General features: G+C 37.6%; 1 protein-coding gene across 1 annotated transcript in view; it reads left to right on the top strand.

Annotated features, from left to right (window-relative positions):
• Nucleotides 1–19,022, top strand: part of CPS1 (carbamoyl-phosphate synthase 1) — a 188,391-nt gene that overhangs the window by 140,179 nt on the left and 29,190 nt on the right. Inside the window, exons 28-32 of the mRNA XM_070737805.1 lie at nucleotides 2,474–2,549; nucleotides 10,090–10,167; nucleotides 11,730–11,837; nucleotides 13,764–13,853; nucleotides 15,667–15,837. Coding sequence (XP_070593906.1) covers nucleotides 2,474–2,549; nucleotides 10,090–10,167; nucleotides 11,730–11,837; nucleotides 13,764–13,853; nucleotides 15,667–15,837 — 523 coding nt within the window. The remainder of the gene's footprint in view (nucleotides 1–2,473; nucleotides 2,550–10,089; nucleotides 10,168–11,729; nucleotides 11,838–13,763; nucleotides 13,854–15,666; nucleotides 15,838–19,022) is intronic.

The following is a 19,022-nucleotide window of genomic DNA, read 5'->3' on the forward strand; positions in this document are numbered from 1 at the left end:
TGTCTAAGACGAGACTAGAAAATACTGTCTCCTGGTTTCTAGTTCGATGCCTTAATCATTATACTACTACAAATGACTCATTTGACATGTACCTTTAAACTAAATTTTAATTGGAATTGAAACTATAATTTCCAAATGGACTCCAGATGTACTTAAAAACAGCTTTCTATATTCTTATAAGCATTGTATAAAATATTACTTCTTATGCACATGCTGCAAATAGCTGGGTAAACAAAACAGATCTGCAATGCCAAATCTGTTTTGAATGCCTGTTTTCTTAGCAGACAGTTGGATTTGTTGTCTTGAAGTCAATGATCCACAGCAAGAATTAAATGTGCTCTTTGTTTGCAGTTGATTCCAGTGAGATTTTTCCATGTATTTCCCACCCCCAATGATTTAGAAGTAAACTAGCAGTAGATTTTCCCATCAACAAATTTTATTAAAAGACATAATTATTTGTGAGCTGCAGCAGATTTCATCAGTTGCCTCGGATGTACAAAATGTTATGTTTTTTAATAAAGTTTGTTAGAAAAGATGTTATCAGATTTCTTCTGACTTTTTTGTCACTAAACACCAATATAGCTCTTTTCCCACAAATCTCACAATTATTATATCCTTCTAATGCAGTGGTTCTCAACCATGGGGTTGAACGACCGTTTCACCGGAGTTGCCTAAGACCATGGGAAAAAACAAATTTCCCATGGTGTTAGGAATTAAAGCTTCTATTCTGGCCCCTTGGAACATATTTTTATAATCCGACCAATCAGGCATTTACAGTGTGGATGTCCTTCTGGCTCTCCTTCCAATCAAATGTTCTGTTGGGAGAACTGGCACTAGACTTATGATTGGGGGTCACCACAACATGAAGAACTGTATTAAGGGATCGCGGCATTAGAAAGGTTGAGAACCACTGTTCTAATGTACCCAGGACTTGCTGCCTCCCATACTAGCTGTAAATATACTAAGAATATATGACACGTAGCTAATTCTACCTTACTTAATAGGATTGAATATTGCTGAAATACTATCTGCTAAGTATTTAAAATTCTCAAAAATATAAACATAAACCCCAAATATCACTAATAATAATTTGGGAGGAGATAGCCATCTATATTTAAAATTTAGAAGAAATAATTTTCTTAAGAGTTTAAGGTTTTTGCTAGATATTTTTTCTTCCAGTATACCAAACCTGGTTTATTAATTTGGGTAATTGAAAGGCATTTCAAGATAATTGGTATAAGAAATAAAAAGAATGTGCTTTATCTGCAGAATGACAGATGGAATATGATTCTGAAACAATGCTTTATCTCTGTTCATGAAGTTTCAAATTTGTCCTCTTTACAATTTTAAAAGGAGGAAATTCAACTGAATCCAGGGAAACTTTTTTCTTACATTTTGAGGGATATATATATTCTAGATATATGAAGTCTGCACATTTCCGGATCTATCTTCTTTTTTTTAAAGGCAAAAAACCTATGGAAATTGCATATTTGGCTTGTAAGTTATCTGTCTATCTATTTTCCATAGTTTTTCAGAACCATCTCACCATGTGTTCCAGCTGACAAGACGTCAAATATGAAAATGTGTTGGCAAAACTATGATAATTTATTTTGGCCTTAAATTTTAATAGCACAATTATTTTAAAATTGCATTGACCAGATCTTATGTAAAGCCTCAGTGTCCTTAAGTTAGATCACATTTTACAAAGAAGCATTTCTGGCAAACATCAAATTGTATTTGAAAAGACTGAACAAAGAAGTTTTGCTAGGAAAGTTTTGCTCTCTCAAACTTTAGGATGTGTGGATTTCACTTCCAGAATTTTCCAGCAAGTCTGAGAAACCTTGTTCTAGAACAGTGATGATGAACCTTTTTTTCCTTGGATGCTGAAAGAGCGTGGGTGGGCGCTATCGTGCATGTGTGAGTGGCCACACCCACAATTCAATGCCTGGGGAAGGTGAAAACAGCTTCCAGTGCCCCCTGGAGGTCCTCTGGCAGCCAGAAAAAGGCCTGTTTCCTAACTTCTGGTGAACCCAATTGGCTTGTGTTTTGCTCTCCCCAGGCTCCAGAGGCTTTCCTGCAGCTGGGGGAGGGTAAAAACACCCACTCCCATTCACCCAGAGGCTCTCTGGAAGCCAAAATCACCCTCCCAGAGCCTCTGTGTGAGCCAAAAATCAGCATACTCATGAAGCTGAGCTAGGGCAACAGCTTGCATGCCAGCAGATATGGCTCTGTGTGCCACCTGTGCCATAGGTTTGCCATCAATGTTCTAGAATATCTCTGATGCAGTAGAATGATTCCCAGCTCCCACACACATGCACCATTTTTAAAATTATTCCTTTGGAGTATCTTTCACCCATTCTTACCTTAATGGTAAATAAGGAATAGTATTGCTTTTTGGGGAGTTCTTTCAGCTTTTCAGATCATTAGATATAAGAAATTTTTGTATCTAAAACTGTTTTATCTTTCTTATTAGTGGTTCAGCAATGAATGTAGTACATACAGAGAAAGAAATGAAGAAGTTCTTGGCGGAGGCAACCAGAGTTTCACAGGTATTATACCAAGTTTTTCTTCCTTTCCCACTTGTACAAATAAACTGTTATCTTTTCAATTAAAATATCCTCATTTTTTTGTACATTTGAATACTGATTATTTCAGGATGTGAAGTAGTTTGAGCACAATTAACATAATTATCCATTTCTAATTGATCCATATTGTTCTTGAGTATCTATATTTATTGAGTATTGTATTGCCCTTCTATCTAACTAACTCACAGGAAACAGACCTGATTTATAAATTTTTATTTATATTCTTACTAGCATGTTGGTGGTAAATTCTGGAGGGATCATCATATCTCAATCCAGAGTCATATTCCTGTTCCATATCTGTGCCTCAGGGAAGACTTTAGAAATTCAGCAATAACTTAGCTTCCATTTCTTTTATACACCATTCAATGATGCTGTGTTTCTGCTGAGTTGCTTCTGTAATTGTCACTGACATTGATGTTTTATGTATGATAAAGCTGTAGAATCGGTAGGTAATCCCTTAACATGATTAAGATGTCTAAGGATGCTTACCAGCGTAACCAATCACTAATTACCTGGACATACTGCTTTTGATCTGGCAGAGAAAGCCAAATCAGGCTAGATTATATAACAGTGTATACTACACCCTTTGGGAAATTCTGTGGTGGGGAATAACTGGAAAGAATTGTGAAATGTAAACATCGTCTCCCACTCCCCTCCACCCTGTTCAGAATCTACAGCTAATCCTTTACACAATGGAACAAATGGGATCCAGCTGTAGGACAGGGAGGCAATGTTTTCATTTAGAAACCTAAGAGAACTGCAGTACAAAGGTATTTTGCTTCAGGGTTGGCAGAAAGTTCTAATTCAACTGAACAGACCAACCTATTTTCATCCAGGCAGTCAGTTTTATAGGTTGGTGCTAGTTTGGAAACTTATGGCAGTTTAAAATCTCTTTAGGGAAATAATTGAGGAGAAGCTTGCTGAAGGCTAGACATGATTAGATGATTTGATACTTCTTGTCAGTAGGCACCAAGGAAGAAATGAGCCTCTTTTCTACCAGATTTGGCAAAGTCAACAGTGGACATTGCGAGCAGAGACTCCATAGATTTGGAAGCATTCACTTCAGGGGTAATAAACAAACTAATAAACAAAATCTATATTTCAACCCTGACACCGACGAATATTTAGCACTATTTTAAATATATCTTTATATTTATTTATTTATTATTTATTTATTAATATTAATATTATTTATTATTTATGTTACATTTTATGATAAACCACTTCTGTGTCATTGTGCTTATCTTGTGGAACATCTTTGCATGGAACAGTTCCTGTAGGCCTTTTGCTTGGTGTTAAAGATCCAAATGTTCCCACAAGCATTTGGGCAAGGAGAGGTTAAGCACCCTTCCTTATCTGATTGCATTGTCTTAGTAATTGGAAGATGTATGGCTTTTTAATCCCAGGGATCTTTTAGAGCCATGCTGTTTCTTAAAGTATGATCCTAGGATCCCTTCAAATTCAAATTGTCAGAGTACCACATGTGTACAATGAGATTGGATGAGTCTCCCTTTGTGCACTTCCCAACCCAATACAACTCACAGTGAAAGACACAAAATCCAAACCCAGGATCCTACTAACAAACACACAGTATTACTATGTAAGCTTATTTCACATCGCACCAGCCCCGCAAGTCAATCGTACTGTTGTTATAAAATTATTTTTCCATTCAGAAGTCTGACAGCCCATGGATAAAACGGTTCTTCAGCCTATTTGTACGGCTGCCTATGCTTCTATATCTCCTTCCTGATGGCAGGAGAATAAAGAATAAAGACCTCTGGGGCTCCCCAGAGATTCTTTCATCAACAATCAAAATTATTTGCCAGCCTGCGCTGAAAAATAATACAATATTAAAATAAAATAAAATCATCATAAGAAGTGAATACATCAGTTTCATTTTTATATGGTAAATATTGATAAATATAACCCCCAAAAATAAAAGCTCTTTTTGGATCCTTCAAAATTTTTAAAAGTGGAAAGGTATCCGGAGAATAAATATTTAAAAAACAGTATTTTAGAGCATGGTTTTGGAATACTGATTTTATGAACTACGTTTACGTTGTCCAGAATCATCTTAATGGAATATATGACCAAATAAATTGTTTACATGCATAGGCAGATGATAAGGTTATGTCCTTAGGGCCACTACTTGGCAGAAGATAAAAACATTCTCATCATGGACATATTTGGACTTTATTTTCTCTTGACAGTACAGAAGGTAAGGTTCAGATTAAAAAAATAGGCTTTCCAAGATTGACCTTTTGTCAGGACTTCAGCTTTCAAAAATGAGCCAGCTAGCAGCTTCTATCAAGCCACTTAGACTAGATTTTCAAGAGCTTAACATCCAACATACCAATCACTTTTGGACATCTGGTTCCAGCTGGGAGCACTCTCCTTTTTAGAAAATGTGGTGCTCTGTGTGATTGGCTTAGTGTCACACACTGAATGTGTGTTGAGAATCAGAAATACAGTTAAGATTTATTGAGGCTGTGCCTGCCTAGCTTCCTGGACCATGAGATTGCCATCAACGCTTTCTCACCATCACTGTCTCTTGACTGATGCTGTCAAGATTTCAGATATAAAGAAAAGTGGCAAACAAGAAATTCTGGCATTATTCAGATAGCAAGCTAGCAGGTAGTTCTGAAAAACTATTTGACTAAACATCATACAATTCTGAATGATAGGCCATGAAAATGTATAGCCATTGCAGGGCATCCATAATGGGGAGAAATATTGAGACAAGATTTGGGCAGGACCAGATTTGGGCAGGATATCAGTCTCTTATACAGTAGAATGAGTTTAGTATACTGCTGACTCAGCTTATTATATTTTGAAGACAGTAATTTAAATCTAAACATCTCATCTTCAACTCAAATCAGGTGACAGCATCTAGCCAATTTCAACTATTTTCTAAAGGCTATATAGGGTTATCACTTGAACAGGAGACCACTAGGAAATCCCAGGGATGTAAACTAGCCTAAGAAATTTTGAAAACAAAAATGAGTAAAGGCAATGGCAAATCAGCTGTAAATACTGTACTGCTGTGGAACTAAAACAGACCTAGGGAAAACTTTAACTACTAATATGCAGAATACCATTGTGCCATTGGGAAGAGAGGTTTACAACACACTTTCCCTGAATTTCCCTCATTATTTCCTATGTTATTTTTCTCATCCAGTCCTCATTTCTTCTTTCATCTCTCCTTTGACCTTGCCTTGCCACATCTCATCAGCATCTTACTTATTCTCAATCCTGCTAAGCAGAAGTGGGGTAAGAGTTATACCCAATCAGATTCCTGGAAGCTTGGCATGGCGTATCTTTTATTTCTTCAGCCAGATTTCTTTCCAGCCAGTTCAAAGAGTTAATTTTTCTTTAAAAAAAAAAAAAAAGACCATCAGTGCATTGGCAAATTAAAAAGGTGATATAAAAGTTTAAGAAAGATTATCAAACGATGATAAAGATCTGAAAAGTCAGGAAAGGGGGGTGGGAAATGTAGAAACCCAGGCAAGTCATAACCAAGCCATAGTCAGAAGATATCCTCCTACTTGATGCTAATATAAATATAACACTGTTATAACTTATTTTTGTACCCATCTTGAACTGTAATAGATGGAGGGGAAGGGGAGAGAGAGAGAAGAAAAGAGAAAACATACATGAGAAGAAGGAGCAATTAAAGCTGGCATGATCTATAATACTTGTGAAGTGGGCTGAACTTTATTAAGCCATGTAATTTACAAGCCCATCAACATTTATTGTGGTTTGTTAGAATCTCTATCTATACTAAACTTCTTTTTTCATTTCAAGAGAAATATTAAATATGATTTGTCTTTCTTAGATTTTAAGGAATATATTGCCCAATCCACTAATTTATTTGTGTTCTACCTCATGTTCTTCTGTATATCCTTTTTGATTTTAGAAGGACAGTTTTCAAAAATAAATTCCAGAATTCAATAGACTTTACAATGGTTTTGCTTCTAAAAGGAAATAGGAAGTCTAGTAAAATGCAAAATGTTAGCACATCAGTTTACACTCTTTAAAGAGTGCAGAAAAAACATTTACAAGTCAAAAAGAGGGCTGTGAAAATATTTACAGACCCCTCACATTGTTACAATTCCTACCCTCAAAACAATTCTATCTGCACACCAAAACAATTAGAGATAAGAACAGTTTTTTCTTGAACACTATCACTCTGCTAAACTAATAATTCCCACAACACTGTCAAACTACTCACTAAGGCTACATTACTATTACTATTAGTTTTTCTCATCATCCCTATCATCCATCTCCTCCCACTTATGACTGCATGACTGCAACTTTGTTGCTCGCATTCTTACGATTTATATTAATATTGATTGTTTCCTGATTGCTTATTTGTACCCTATGACAATCCTTGTGTTATAATTCCTGAAAAATGTATCTTGTCTTTTTAAATTTACACTGCGAGCATATGTACCAAAGGCAAATTCCTTGTGTGTCCAATCACACTTGGCCAATAAAATTCTATTCTATTCTATTCTATTCTATTTTATTCTATGTTAACCTCCAGGTTTTTCTTGGATATCCCAATTCCTGCCTTCATGTTTTTATAGTAATTATAGCCAATTATTCACTGCCCCACATTGTAATGAATTAGAGGAGTCATAAAATGATCTATAAGAGGTTTGTAGTTCCATCCCACTCTGATCTCTAATAACTAAACAGGAGACTAGAGGACTCATTCAGATACAAACTCCAGGGGAAGATCTACACCCTGAAATATTCAAATGTCACATTGACTGGTGGACTTCCTTACTTACAGGTTTAATTACTCATAAATAATTACCACCAAATTCCATCTGGTTGGGAGCTCTCTGCTGTGGTCCTCATTGACCAAAAGGGTGATAAGGGTATTCCATGAAATTATAAACTGATTAGTCTAATTGACATCATAACAAAATTGTACGTCAATTATCTTTTGTATAAAAGACACAATTTTGTACAAAAGACACAAAAAACCTGGGAAAATAAGAAATGCTTGCTATCTGAAAAACAAATTGGATTTAGGTCTGGGAACTCCACTATTGATTACTGTTTTACTTTATGTCATCTGAGAGAAAAATACATAGCTAAAGGAAGTCAACTGTTAACAGCTTTTATAGACCTCATTGCAACATTTGATTCAGTGAGCAGGGGCCTTCTTTGGAAAAAACTTACAGACCTGAGCATGGATCCCAAACTCCTCACTTTAATCAAGGAACTAAACTCATGCCTAAGGGGAGGCACAGGATCACATTGTTTCCCATGAGAGAAAATTAGTATCAAAGGGTTCAGACAAAAATGTATATTGGCTACATTTTATTTAATCTGTATATTAACCATGTACTAAAATCCCTTCATTTAACTGATATGCATATGCCTAAAGTTAAAAATAAACATGCACATATTCTGCTTTATACCAATGACATGGTATTTACAGTATGTCATATACCCTAGTAGGGATGAGAAGTCACAGGTTTAGTTCACATTATGCATTCAATTACTTGGTTATCAATACATCTAGGACCAAGGTAGGGTCTTTCCCCTTCAAAGAGGTGGGCTAGGTATAAGTAGAACCTGCATAGGGAACAAATATGTTACGCAGTAGTTATTTGCATAGCTGCTGCTGATTGGCTAATTTAGTGATAGGGGAATTAAACTCATGTCAAGGGTTAGCAGGCTTCAGGGAAGCCCTTAAAACCTTGGTTCCCAACGTGAGGCTCACGCTCCATAGGGGGGCAATTTCATTTTTAATGGGGGCAATTGGAACCTTGTTTAAACCTAGTTAATGGCCTTTTAGGCTTCCTCTGCATGAGTAGTTCACTTTTTGAATAATGAGAATTATATGCCATGGGGGAGGGAGGCCTCAGGATTTTAGAGATGCTAAAGAGGGACATGGCCAAAAAAAGTTGGAAACCACTGCCTTAAAAGCAGTTTCTCTGCAGCCTGCCTGCAGTCCATATTAGGTCTATCTAATAGACAATGAAGGTGCTGAACTGTTCCTGTGACTCACTTCTTCATTTATGCATGAATTTAACAATAGTTTAGGCTAAGTCATATTAATACTTAGAATTTGTTTTGTAGAAACAGTTTTTTGCCTCCCACAAAAAGCACTCTTTAAGGGCTATACCTTATACCAACACTATTCAGGCAGTTCACTAACCACAGCTACCAAGACTGTCTAATTCCAATAATAAAAATATATAACAGCAACAATTTTATTTATTAAATTTATATGCCACTCAATGTCAAGCGAATTTGATCACATATGATGTGCAGCTGTGGGGATATATAAATGCCTCCTTACTGGAATGGATACATTTAAAATGATTTGTGGAGTGGATAAATCTACTCCAACTCCAGCAGTAAGAGCAGAGCTGGTACATCCCCTATACAAAGCTACTCCAACTCCAGCAGTAAGAGCAGAGCTGGTACATCCCCTATACAAAGCCATCTAATAATTTAAGTTTTCAATTAATAGCTGAAGATCTTATCTATTGACTCAGATAGACACCCAAGCTCTGCTTCAAAGATCAACCAGTTGGTTGATCTACTCTCAGAGGCCACCTCACAGTGCGGATTCGCTATCCAATTGTCAGCCCAATCAGATCTGAAGGCCGGGAAAACTTTTAAACAACGCGTCATTGATGTGGTTGCCCAAGATGATTTTGCACTGTTTAAATATGTTAAGTCTTTGAAATGGCTGGCTCAACACAAATCAGCCTCCTAGTTACAGAAGTCTTTAACAATTAATAGGTTTCAATGTCTTAGAATACCGTTTTCTAGAACTTGCTTCCAACAACTAGACTCTATGGTAAGATGTTCAAGATCGGGGAGGTTTCATGGATTCCCATCTGAAAAAAGACTGGAACATCTTTGTGGAACATCTATTGCTGAAGTATCTTTTTGTCTGCAAATTATATTCTGCAGAAAGGACTGTTTACTTACATTCTTATTCAAAAATTAAAAATTTGTGGGGCACCTAGGAGATATTGTAAAAATGACTATATCATTTCCTACTGCAGTTTGTATATCGACAGCAGTTTGCATATCGGAATTATGAGAGGCAGACTTGAATTTATATTTTTCTTCCTTCTTCCCAATGGATGGATCATGAATCAAGAACACTGTGATGGTGGGAAAAGAAATCTCTGTAGGAATATAAAATTGAAGGCTACAATTGCCAATTGCACTCATGGTGAGGAGAGGGAGTGATTGACTTTCCGCAGAGAAAGAAATTTAATGCAGACTTTGACAGCGAAGTGTACACTAAGGTCTGCATTTCTTTAAAATTAGTGAGATGTGTGTAATTGATTTCAGTTTTGTTACAGTATTTTTATTTCCATTTTAAACTCCCTAGAGCCATTAAAGCTTTGTGAGAGCAATTTCCTTACACTTTTTTCTTTTAACTTTACTTCCCCAGTTCAATTAACTATTTCTAAAAGTAGTTATTAACTTGAATACTGAAAATATTCTCTCTTTATAACAGGAACACCCTGTTGTCCTAACAAAATTCATTGAAGGAGCTAGAGAGGTGGAAATGGATGCAGTTGCAAAGAATGGAAAGGTAGACGTTTTTCTGCTTTGCTTTTTCTTCTTAGGATTTATAAAATGATCGTAGAGAGACTTGACAAATGTTCCATTTTCAACTCTAGATAGTTCTTTACAGCTGAGCTAAACAAAGGTAGACTGAACAAAGGTTTTATACAACCACCTAGCCTTGAGAAATGTTTTGTCAGTAATCTGTTTCCCCCCCCAGTATGAGCTTCTTTAAAGATCATATTGCTTGCTCTTGCTTGTTGGAATTACTTTTATTGTTTTCAATTTCAGCAGGGAACATTGCATTTACTTAACATTGTTTGTAATGCATCGAAAAGCTGTCACCTTTGCTTATTTGCCTTTCATCTTCCCACAGTAAACTGCTGGGTGTAGTGTTCAGTGACAATAACCTTTCCCTTAACGCCTCACAAGGGCCATTAGATACTGGGCATCTTTCCCTGTTATAATGTATACCAGATTAGTCTGATAACTCACACAGTCCAAGATATTTATCATTACAACTGACCATAGCAATTTGATAGAATTCCCGGAATTTTGTGTACGGGGGAAAAAAACAACAACCCATACTGTAATCCTGGTTTAACCCTCCAGCATTGACATTCAGCATTTATCCTACTTCTGCTGATCACAGACTTTACAAAACATTGCTAACTTCATTTGCCAGAAAAATTGCTCCTTGAAGGACTACAGCTCAAATTCACAACCTAACTATTTTTCAGTTGTCTGGTTATCATGTTTTCTCACAGTTCTCATTCCTTGATCCCGTAACTCTCTTCTGCATAAAAAAGAGCCCTGCTTGAAATCCCCTAGCTAAGTCACTGAATCATACTAAGCAGACCATACATGTAAAGTACATAGAACCAAGCCCATTGAGCAAGTCAGGTCTATTAAGGCAGTGACCATACTATGACAAAAAATGTACCTCTGAGCTTTTTATTTGATGGTGAATCAAAAGAGAAGAAAGGAGTAAATATTTTTTCCAGACAGGAAAAGTGAAGCAGAGACAAATAAATGAAAGTGGCTGAATGAGCCCTCTAGGTCTCCCATTAATCCCTACTACTGAATAGAGCAAAATGTATGCTTCTGGAGACATATATTTATAAGTCCACCAATGTAGATTCATTATGCTTAGAAAGTACAAAGTCCTCTTTTGCTATTCTGACATTATCCATATAAAAAGGCCTTAGTAGATGTATTTGGTAGTAGAAGTAATAAGTATTATTGATGATAATAAACCATTATTGGTTTTTGAAATGGCATGCATACATCCTCTATCCCACGATGACGCTATAAAAATGTCAGTATCATTACAGGAGGAGGGAGGGAATCAAAATCACTTTTATAAGTGAGATGTGTGAGATACAAATTCCTTCATCAATTGCTCAGTTCCTTAACCCTTGTGCTAAATTACTTTTCTGAAGTTAGGAGACATTTAGAAAAATAATCCAGTTAGCCAGATGTATTCATATAATGCATGCATTTGGCTTCATAATAATTATTATAAATTGCATGTTTATATCTGACTAAACCCATCTAAAATGACTATATTTTCTTGGCTCTTTGGAACAGGTTATCTGCCATGCCATCTCTGAGCATGTGGAAGATGCAGGAGTTCATTCTGGAGATGCTACTCTGATGTTTCCTGCACAAACAATTAGCCAAGGAGCCTTAGAGAAGGTCAATAATATTTGGTTAACTAAACAAATCAAAAGGGTATCATGGAGCTAAAATGAAGTTCTAAAAATTCATCTGAATACTATTCAACTACAATATTTATCAGAATATTAAGCCAAATGAATGTTGAATAAAGTAATTGCACACTTTTTGGTGGTTAGTACAGCTTATACTGTAGGATTTTATTGTAAGTGATCTTGAGAACTCTCATTCCTTGGTCCCATAACCAATGTTCCCTCTAAGGTGTGCGGCTGCGGGGCCATGTGCGCAAAAACAACCCTCCTGCGCAGCCTTTTCCAAGGCTGTGCAACAGAGCTGGGTGTTGGAGTTGGGGCGGGGAGCGACAAAAGTGCGGAGGCCGGTGAAGGTTTTCCTTATTTTGAATGCTGTGTGGGCGTGCGTGCTTCCCATTCCCCTGCCAGCCCGCCGGGGGGGGGGAAAGGCCCCAACTGAGAGGCTCGGCACTGGCCCATCCGCGGTGGGCGGCTGCAGCCCCTTTCCTTCTCCCACTGCCTATGTCTACCTCCGGTGGCCGTCGCCGTGGGTTCCTCAGGTGGGAGCTGCCACTTCCCTCTGGGCAGCCCAGTCTGGGCTCCCTGGAGGGAAGTGGCAGCTCCTGCCCAAGGAACCCACGGTGATGGCCGCCGACTTGGCGGGAGGTGCCGGCGGTAGACATAGGCGGTGGGAGAAGGAAAGGGAGCTGCGGCCGCCTCGGCCCCCTCTGTCTCAGATATGCCGGTGCCGAGCCTCCCCGCCCCCCACACGTGCGACATTCAAAATAAGAAAAACCTTCACCGACCTCCACAGAGAAGAAAGGAAGAGAGAGAAACAAGAGAGAGAGAGAGAAAGAGAGAGAGAGAGAGAGGGCAACAGACAGAGCGAGATAGAAAGAAAGAGAGGGAGAAAGAAAGTGAGAAAAAGAGAGAGAGAGCAAAAGGGGGAAGAGAGAAAGAGAGAGAAAGCAAGAGAGAGAGAGAAAAACAGAGAGAAAGAGAGTGAGAGAGAGAGAAAGAAAGAAAGCAAGAGGGAGAGGGAAGAGAGAAGTGGAGAGGAAGGAAGGAGGGAGGGAGGGAAGGAAGGAAGGAAGGAGAAATGGAGGGAACAAGGAAGGAAGGAAGAATGAAATGAATGGAGGGACGGAGGAAGAAAGGACTGTTTTTTTGGGGGGTGTAAATTTTTTAAATTTTTTCTCTCAACATACATTCAAACAATACCATCTAATTTTCCATGAACAAAATGCGGTATTTTGTTAGTAACAGCTTCCCATATCTCCCAGAGGCCCTCTGGAGGCTGGAAACGGCCTGTTTCCCAACTTCAGGTGGGCCCAGTAGGCTCGTGTTTTGCCCTCCCCAGGCTCCAAAGGCTTCCCTGGCGCCAGGGGAGGGGCCTTCCCCATCCCCCCCGGAAGCTCTCCGGAAGCCAAAAATGCCCTGCCAGAGCCTGTGTGCAAGCCAAAAATCAGCTGACTGACACACACATGCATGCTGGAGCTGAGCTAGGGCAACAGCTTGTGCACCAGCAGATATGGCTCCATGTGCCACCTGTGGCATCCGTGCCATAGGTTCACCATTACTGGCAAACATAGCAGAATGAAATTAATATAATTGAATGAATGCTAAGTTTTTAAATGATTTTTATATTCTTTTTGCTGATATTTATTTTGTTTTATGTTTGGCATTACCAAGACATCAAATATTATGAAGTATGTTGTGACGTAGATAAATATGAAATCAAATCAAATCAAAATTAAAGATTTACAATTAGAATAATTGTAATAAGAGCTTTCATTGGATTTACATTCACATTTCTCAGGCTACATGGGTAAAATTAAATAGTTTTTTTCTCCTTCTGTTTCTATTTATTTTACCTTTAATGGACTTTTATTATTTGGCTGAATTAGTAATGAGGTGTTTTTATGTACTCTTATAGGTGAAAATTGCAACCAGAAAGATTGCTGATGCCTTTGCTATCTCTGGACCATTCAATATCCAGTTTCTCATCAGGGGAAATGATGTGTTGGTGAGACTTTTTTGAATGTAGAAAATAGTAAATCATAATAATTAATAGCACATTTTCTTCATGCACATGTTTCTTCATGCACACCTGGCAAAAATTGTTCAAGGCTGTTGCTGCTGTTTGCTGTACAGCTCAGGCTAGAGGAAGTTGTATAATACCTGCCTTGTTTGATGCCTCGTGGTTGTAGTATGCACCATTGATATTCTGTCATTCACTGCTGTATAAGGCAGTGTGATATAATTTTGAAAGAACGGCTCCCTTTGTCCAGATAATACAGTAATTTGAGGAGAAAGCAAGCTCTGTAGAATTGCCGTCTGTCAGCAAGCATGTTAGCTCAGCACTTGCTTTAAATCAGATCAGTACTAAACAAGATTTGTAAGAATATTATAACGACTCATCTTATTGGTGTGGCAGAAGTTTGACTCTGCGATATACAGAGCTTGCTATTTTTCTATCTTGAGTGATTATGGATAGCTCAAAAACAAATAGGTTAGAAGAAAATGCAAAGAGGACATTTGTCTGCCAGGTATTCTTGCTTACAGGATGGTTCACTTACTACAATATTAGGTCAGAGGTGAAATTTAATTTTTTTCCCTATCGGTTCTCTGGGTGTGGGTTGGTGAGCATGGCAGGGGAAGGATGCTGCAAAATCTCCATTCCCATCCCACTATGGGGTCAGCCAGAGGTGGTACTTGATGGTTCTCCGACTACTCAAAATTTCCACTACCAGTTCTCCAGGACCTGTATGAACTTACTGAATTTCACCCTGTGTTAGATACAATATTAACCGTAGGAATGGGAGACGGAAGAATGTCAGGACTGCAAAGATTATTTAGTACTTCCATTTCTCTGTGATTTTCATGGAACCTACACTTACTTCAGTTATCATAGGCATCAATAGAGAAACACTAGAGCTATCTATTTCTGACTATAATACTTCTTAGCTTTTCTCCAACCCACAGCCAGTGTATATACTTAAAAAAAAAATGCTTGTTGGTTGAAATTGGTTGTTAAAATTGCATTGGGTTTGTTCCACTACCCTCAGCCAGGATATCTTTCCCTAAAATCCAGGAAAGCAATTTAGCTACTGTCACACCTTCTCTCACTATAGATATGCTGAAGGCCCGCTTCAGTAAGTAGTTCTATTTCACAGCCCCACTAAAATAAGTCCATGGCATCAGTTGGAAAAACAAAACAAAAATAAATGTATGCTATTGCATGTATTCTTGGTAAGCTTGTACAATATCTTCATCATATACAAAGCTGCTTTTACAAACACTTGATTTTGCTTGAATATGGCAAGCGGAAACTTCAGAGTGTTCATGATGAAGCCAAAGCTTATGAGTGAGTTCTATTCCTCTCCTTTGATAATCCCTTTGTCACCCTTTTGCATGTATATTGTTATACTGTATACCTCATCTACAGTATTTATCTTCTAAGCTTGTTGTGTTTCTTGGAAGAATGTAATTTGTATAGATTTAGGAAATAATAAAAACCATGCTGGAAATGTTTTTCAGTATTGATTAACAATTTAGAGGCTATTAGTGACCGTCTTGAATGAATGTAATCTCAGAAAATGCTGGGAGTTTAAAATATTTTTTTCCATCTTATTGTATGCATCCATTGCGGATGTAGGTAAAGTCTGTCTTTTCATTATGTGTGTGGGCAGGAGGATAGAGAAATATATGAAAAATATTGTAATAATGTCCATAATTTGTAATATTATAAATAGTTATTGATATAAATGTGGTATTTATCTTTCTTTGCAATCAATATATAGGCAATCGTTAAAAGATTTTTCCCATCTCTCTCGAAGGTGATAGAGTGTAACTTGCGAGCATCACGATCTATTCCATTTATATCCAAGTCCCTTGGCCTGGATTTCATAGATGTGGCCACTAAAGTGATGACTGGGGAACAGATCCATGAATCCTCCCTCCCTGCACTGACAAATCCTATGATTCCATCAAATTATGTGGGCATTAAGGTATGTGTGGAGTGATGTAGAATAATTAGGTAATTACACTTATGTGACTTATAAATGTAACTTCATAAGGTTGAATTCTTTTTATCCATTCATTTAACTGGAGAGAAGAAATAAGCAAACATGCTCTTCCCATCGATATATACTGTGCTGAATATTAAAATATTACATTAAAAACCACAATCAGACATCCAAATCAAATGCATATTAACGAAGTCTGTACATTGAAACAAAGAGTACATTTAATGAATAGTATATTACATTTGGAAGATGGATAACTCAGTTTCCCTGTAAATAGGTTAGCCTTCACTCTTCTTAGTAAAATTGCTTCTATCTAAATGAAGCAGGTGTGCACAATCAGTGATGTCTGTATAATATACCATGTGTTTAAGACACTTAGCATTTTAGCTGAGAGCTAATGACTGAAAACATAATGTCATAAAATATTTGGTAGTTTACTATATATAATTTTCTTTGTGGGTCAAAATAGGGGTTTACTTTGGAACTCACAAACTCTTTAAGTTGGTCTCTTGTTTAATGTTTCATTGAAGGTTGGAAGTTTTCAGTAATAGTTGATGGGCCCTTTTCAGTAAATTTCTACCCTTAGTTTTTTTCAAGCAGAATGCCAACCTCCAGAGAAGGGTAAATTTATCCCTGATTGCTCCCCATTGTAAAATAGGTATTGTAATATTACAGTGATTTGCTACAATTATTTGCACAGAAATCTTTCTGTTCTAAACAAAATCTTTTTTAGGAATCCAAAAATGCTAGTAAATGCCTACAGCAGTAATTATTATTAAAATGCCAGAAATAATTAAAAAGTTCTGAAGAGGTCCTATGGGAAAACCTTTGGAATCATAAATACATTATTATGAATTAATTTTATCTTTTCCTGCAATGCTTTGATGAGCACCCCAATCATATCTTTTTTCCAGTTTAGAGTTGCTTTTGCATCAGAGGAAATAATCTTTCTCTAGAACATCTTGCCAGAAGGCAGACATATCAAAAACAGAAAAGTCCATGATTTCCTTCCATCTTTTTTCATGACCACAAAATGGGAGACTAGTCATAACTGCTTTTCTGGAATGGATTAGCTTGGTAGCTACATCTTCTCTTTCCCTCCTCCTTAATTGTGTCATTCAAAGCAAAAGGTGGGAAAGGGTCTGCAAGGAAACCTTCAGAATTTTTTTAAAAAAATTTACATTTAAAAACATACACAACATACAAAATATATAATGATGATGATGACGATGATGATGATGATGATGATGAATATTATTATTATTATTATTATTATTATTATTATTATTATTATTATTATTATTATTTTGTATTTGTATGTATTTGTATGCCGCCCAACTCACAAGGAACTCTCTCTATATAATATTATTCTAGGTATTTTTACTATTATTGGTTGATAATATTACCTATTTCCCAATATACCAAAAGCCCCTAGTCTTATTTAAAAACCCTTGAAAGTAATAATTGTACAGATCTTATAACATTCCAACAATTTCAGTAATTATCAAAATTCTTGTCAACATTAAATCAGATTTATAAATTATATAAATCTTATGTAAAAATCTTCTAAAATAGTAATTATTGATATGTTATAAATTTCCAACAATTCACTTACTATTGTATATTTATTCCCCCTTAATTCATCACCTTTTTCACCATCAAGATTTAATTCTAACCATCATTACCAATCTGATATAAAATTATTAACTAAAAAACTTTTTAAGAGAAAAATTATACAAATTTTATCACATTCTAACAATTGCATTTACTATAATATATCTTGCATCATCACTATTCATAAATTTATCATCACATACCTCTCTTCCATAAAAACCTTACACCATAATTAATCATACACAATTAATACCATTGATACAAATAAAACTATTAACATATATCTTATCACCCCTCTTCCATTCTATTAATCTCCCCTGTTCATCCATTCTCCTTGGTCTCTCAGAAATTCTACTTCCTGTGAGTTTTCCCCTTTCCTCCCCCTCTCTTAACTTTTTCTTTATTTTATTTTTATACATATACAGTCAAATCTCGTCTTATGAACCTAATTGGTTCCAGGGGGAGGTTCGTAAGACAAAAGGTTCGTAAGACTAAACATTGTTTCCCATAGGAAACAATGTAAAGTCAATTAATCCGTGCAACCAAAAAAAAAACCCAGCAAAAAAACCGCTGCCGCCCGGCTGTCACCTTGTTTTAAAAGGTGACAGCCGGGCGGCGGGGCTTCCCAGCACCCCCCCCAACCCCGAACTTTTGCCGAACTTCCGGGTTCGGGGTTGGGGGGGGTGCTGGGAAGCCGCGCGGCTGTTTTAAAAGGTCACAGCCGGGCTGGGGGGCTTCCCAGCACCCCCCCAACCCCGAACCCGGAAGTTCGGCAAAAGTTTGGGGTTCAGAGGGGTGCTGGGAAGCCCCCCAGCGCGGCTGTGACCTTTTAAAACAGCCGCGCGGCTTCCCAGCTGTCTCCGAACGCCGAACGCGGAAGTTCGGCTTTGGCGTTCGGCTTTGGGAGACAGCTGGGAAGCCGCGCAGCTGTTTTAAAAGGTCACAGCCGCGCTGGGGGGTTTCCCAGCACCCCCCTGAACCCCGAACTTTTGCCAAACGTCCGGGTTCGGGGTTGGGGGGTGCTGGGAAGCCCCCCAGCGCAGCTGTGACCTTTTAAAACAGCCGCGCGGCTTCCCAGCTGTCTCCGAACGCCGGTTCGTAACTCGAAAAAAGATCGTAAGAAGAGGCAAAATTTTTCTGAACCCCGGGTTCGTATCAGGAGTTGTTCGGAAGACGAGGGGTTCATATCTTGAGGTACCACTGTACCTTTTTTTTTCTGAATTCCTTTTCTTCCTTTTGAGTGTATTGTTCGTTGAACTCCACCTGGTCTCTTCACCCTATTACCTCCTCTATTTTTTGATTGGTTCTTTTGGGGGTAATACTGTTCCCTACCTACCCCTGACTTCTCACTGTAAATCCCAGCAAAATCATCTTGGTGGGTTTTTTTATTATCAATCCTTTTTTCTTCAACGTGCTTTCCTTGTTCTTCATTCTTATTTTCCAACACTGTTGGTTCTGAATATGCTTTCTCTACGAGAATAGTTGCACTCCACAAAGGATTTACCCAGACTCCCATGCTTTATATAGCTCTAGTAACGAATCAGTCACTATAG

Source organism: Erythrolamprus reginae, chromosome 1, assembly GCF_031021105.1.
Source record: "Erythrolamprus reginae isolate rEryReg1 chromosome 1, rEryReg1.hap1, whole genome shotgun sequence".
NCBI lineage: Eukaryota > Metazoa > Chordata > Lepidosauria > Squamata > Dipsadidae > Erythrolamprus > Erythrolamprus reginae.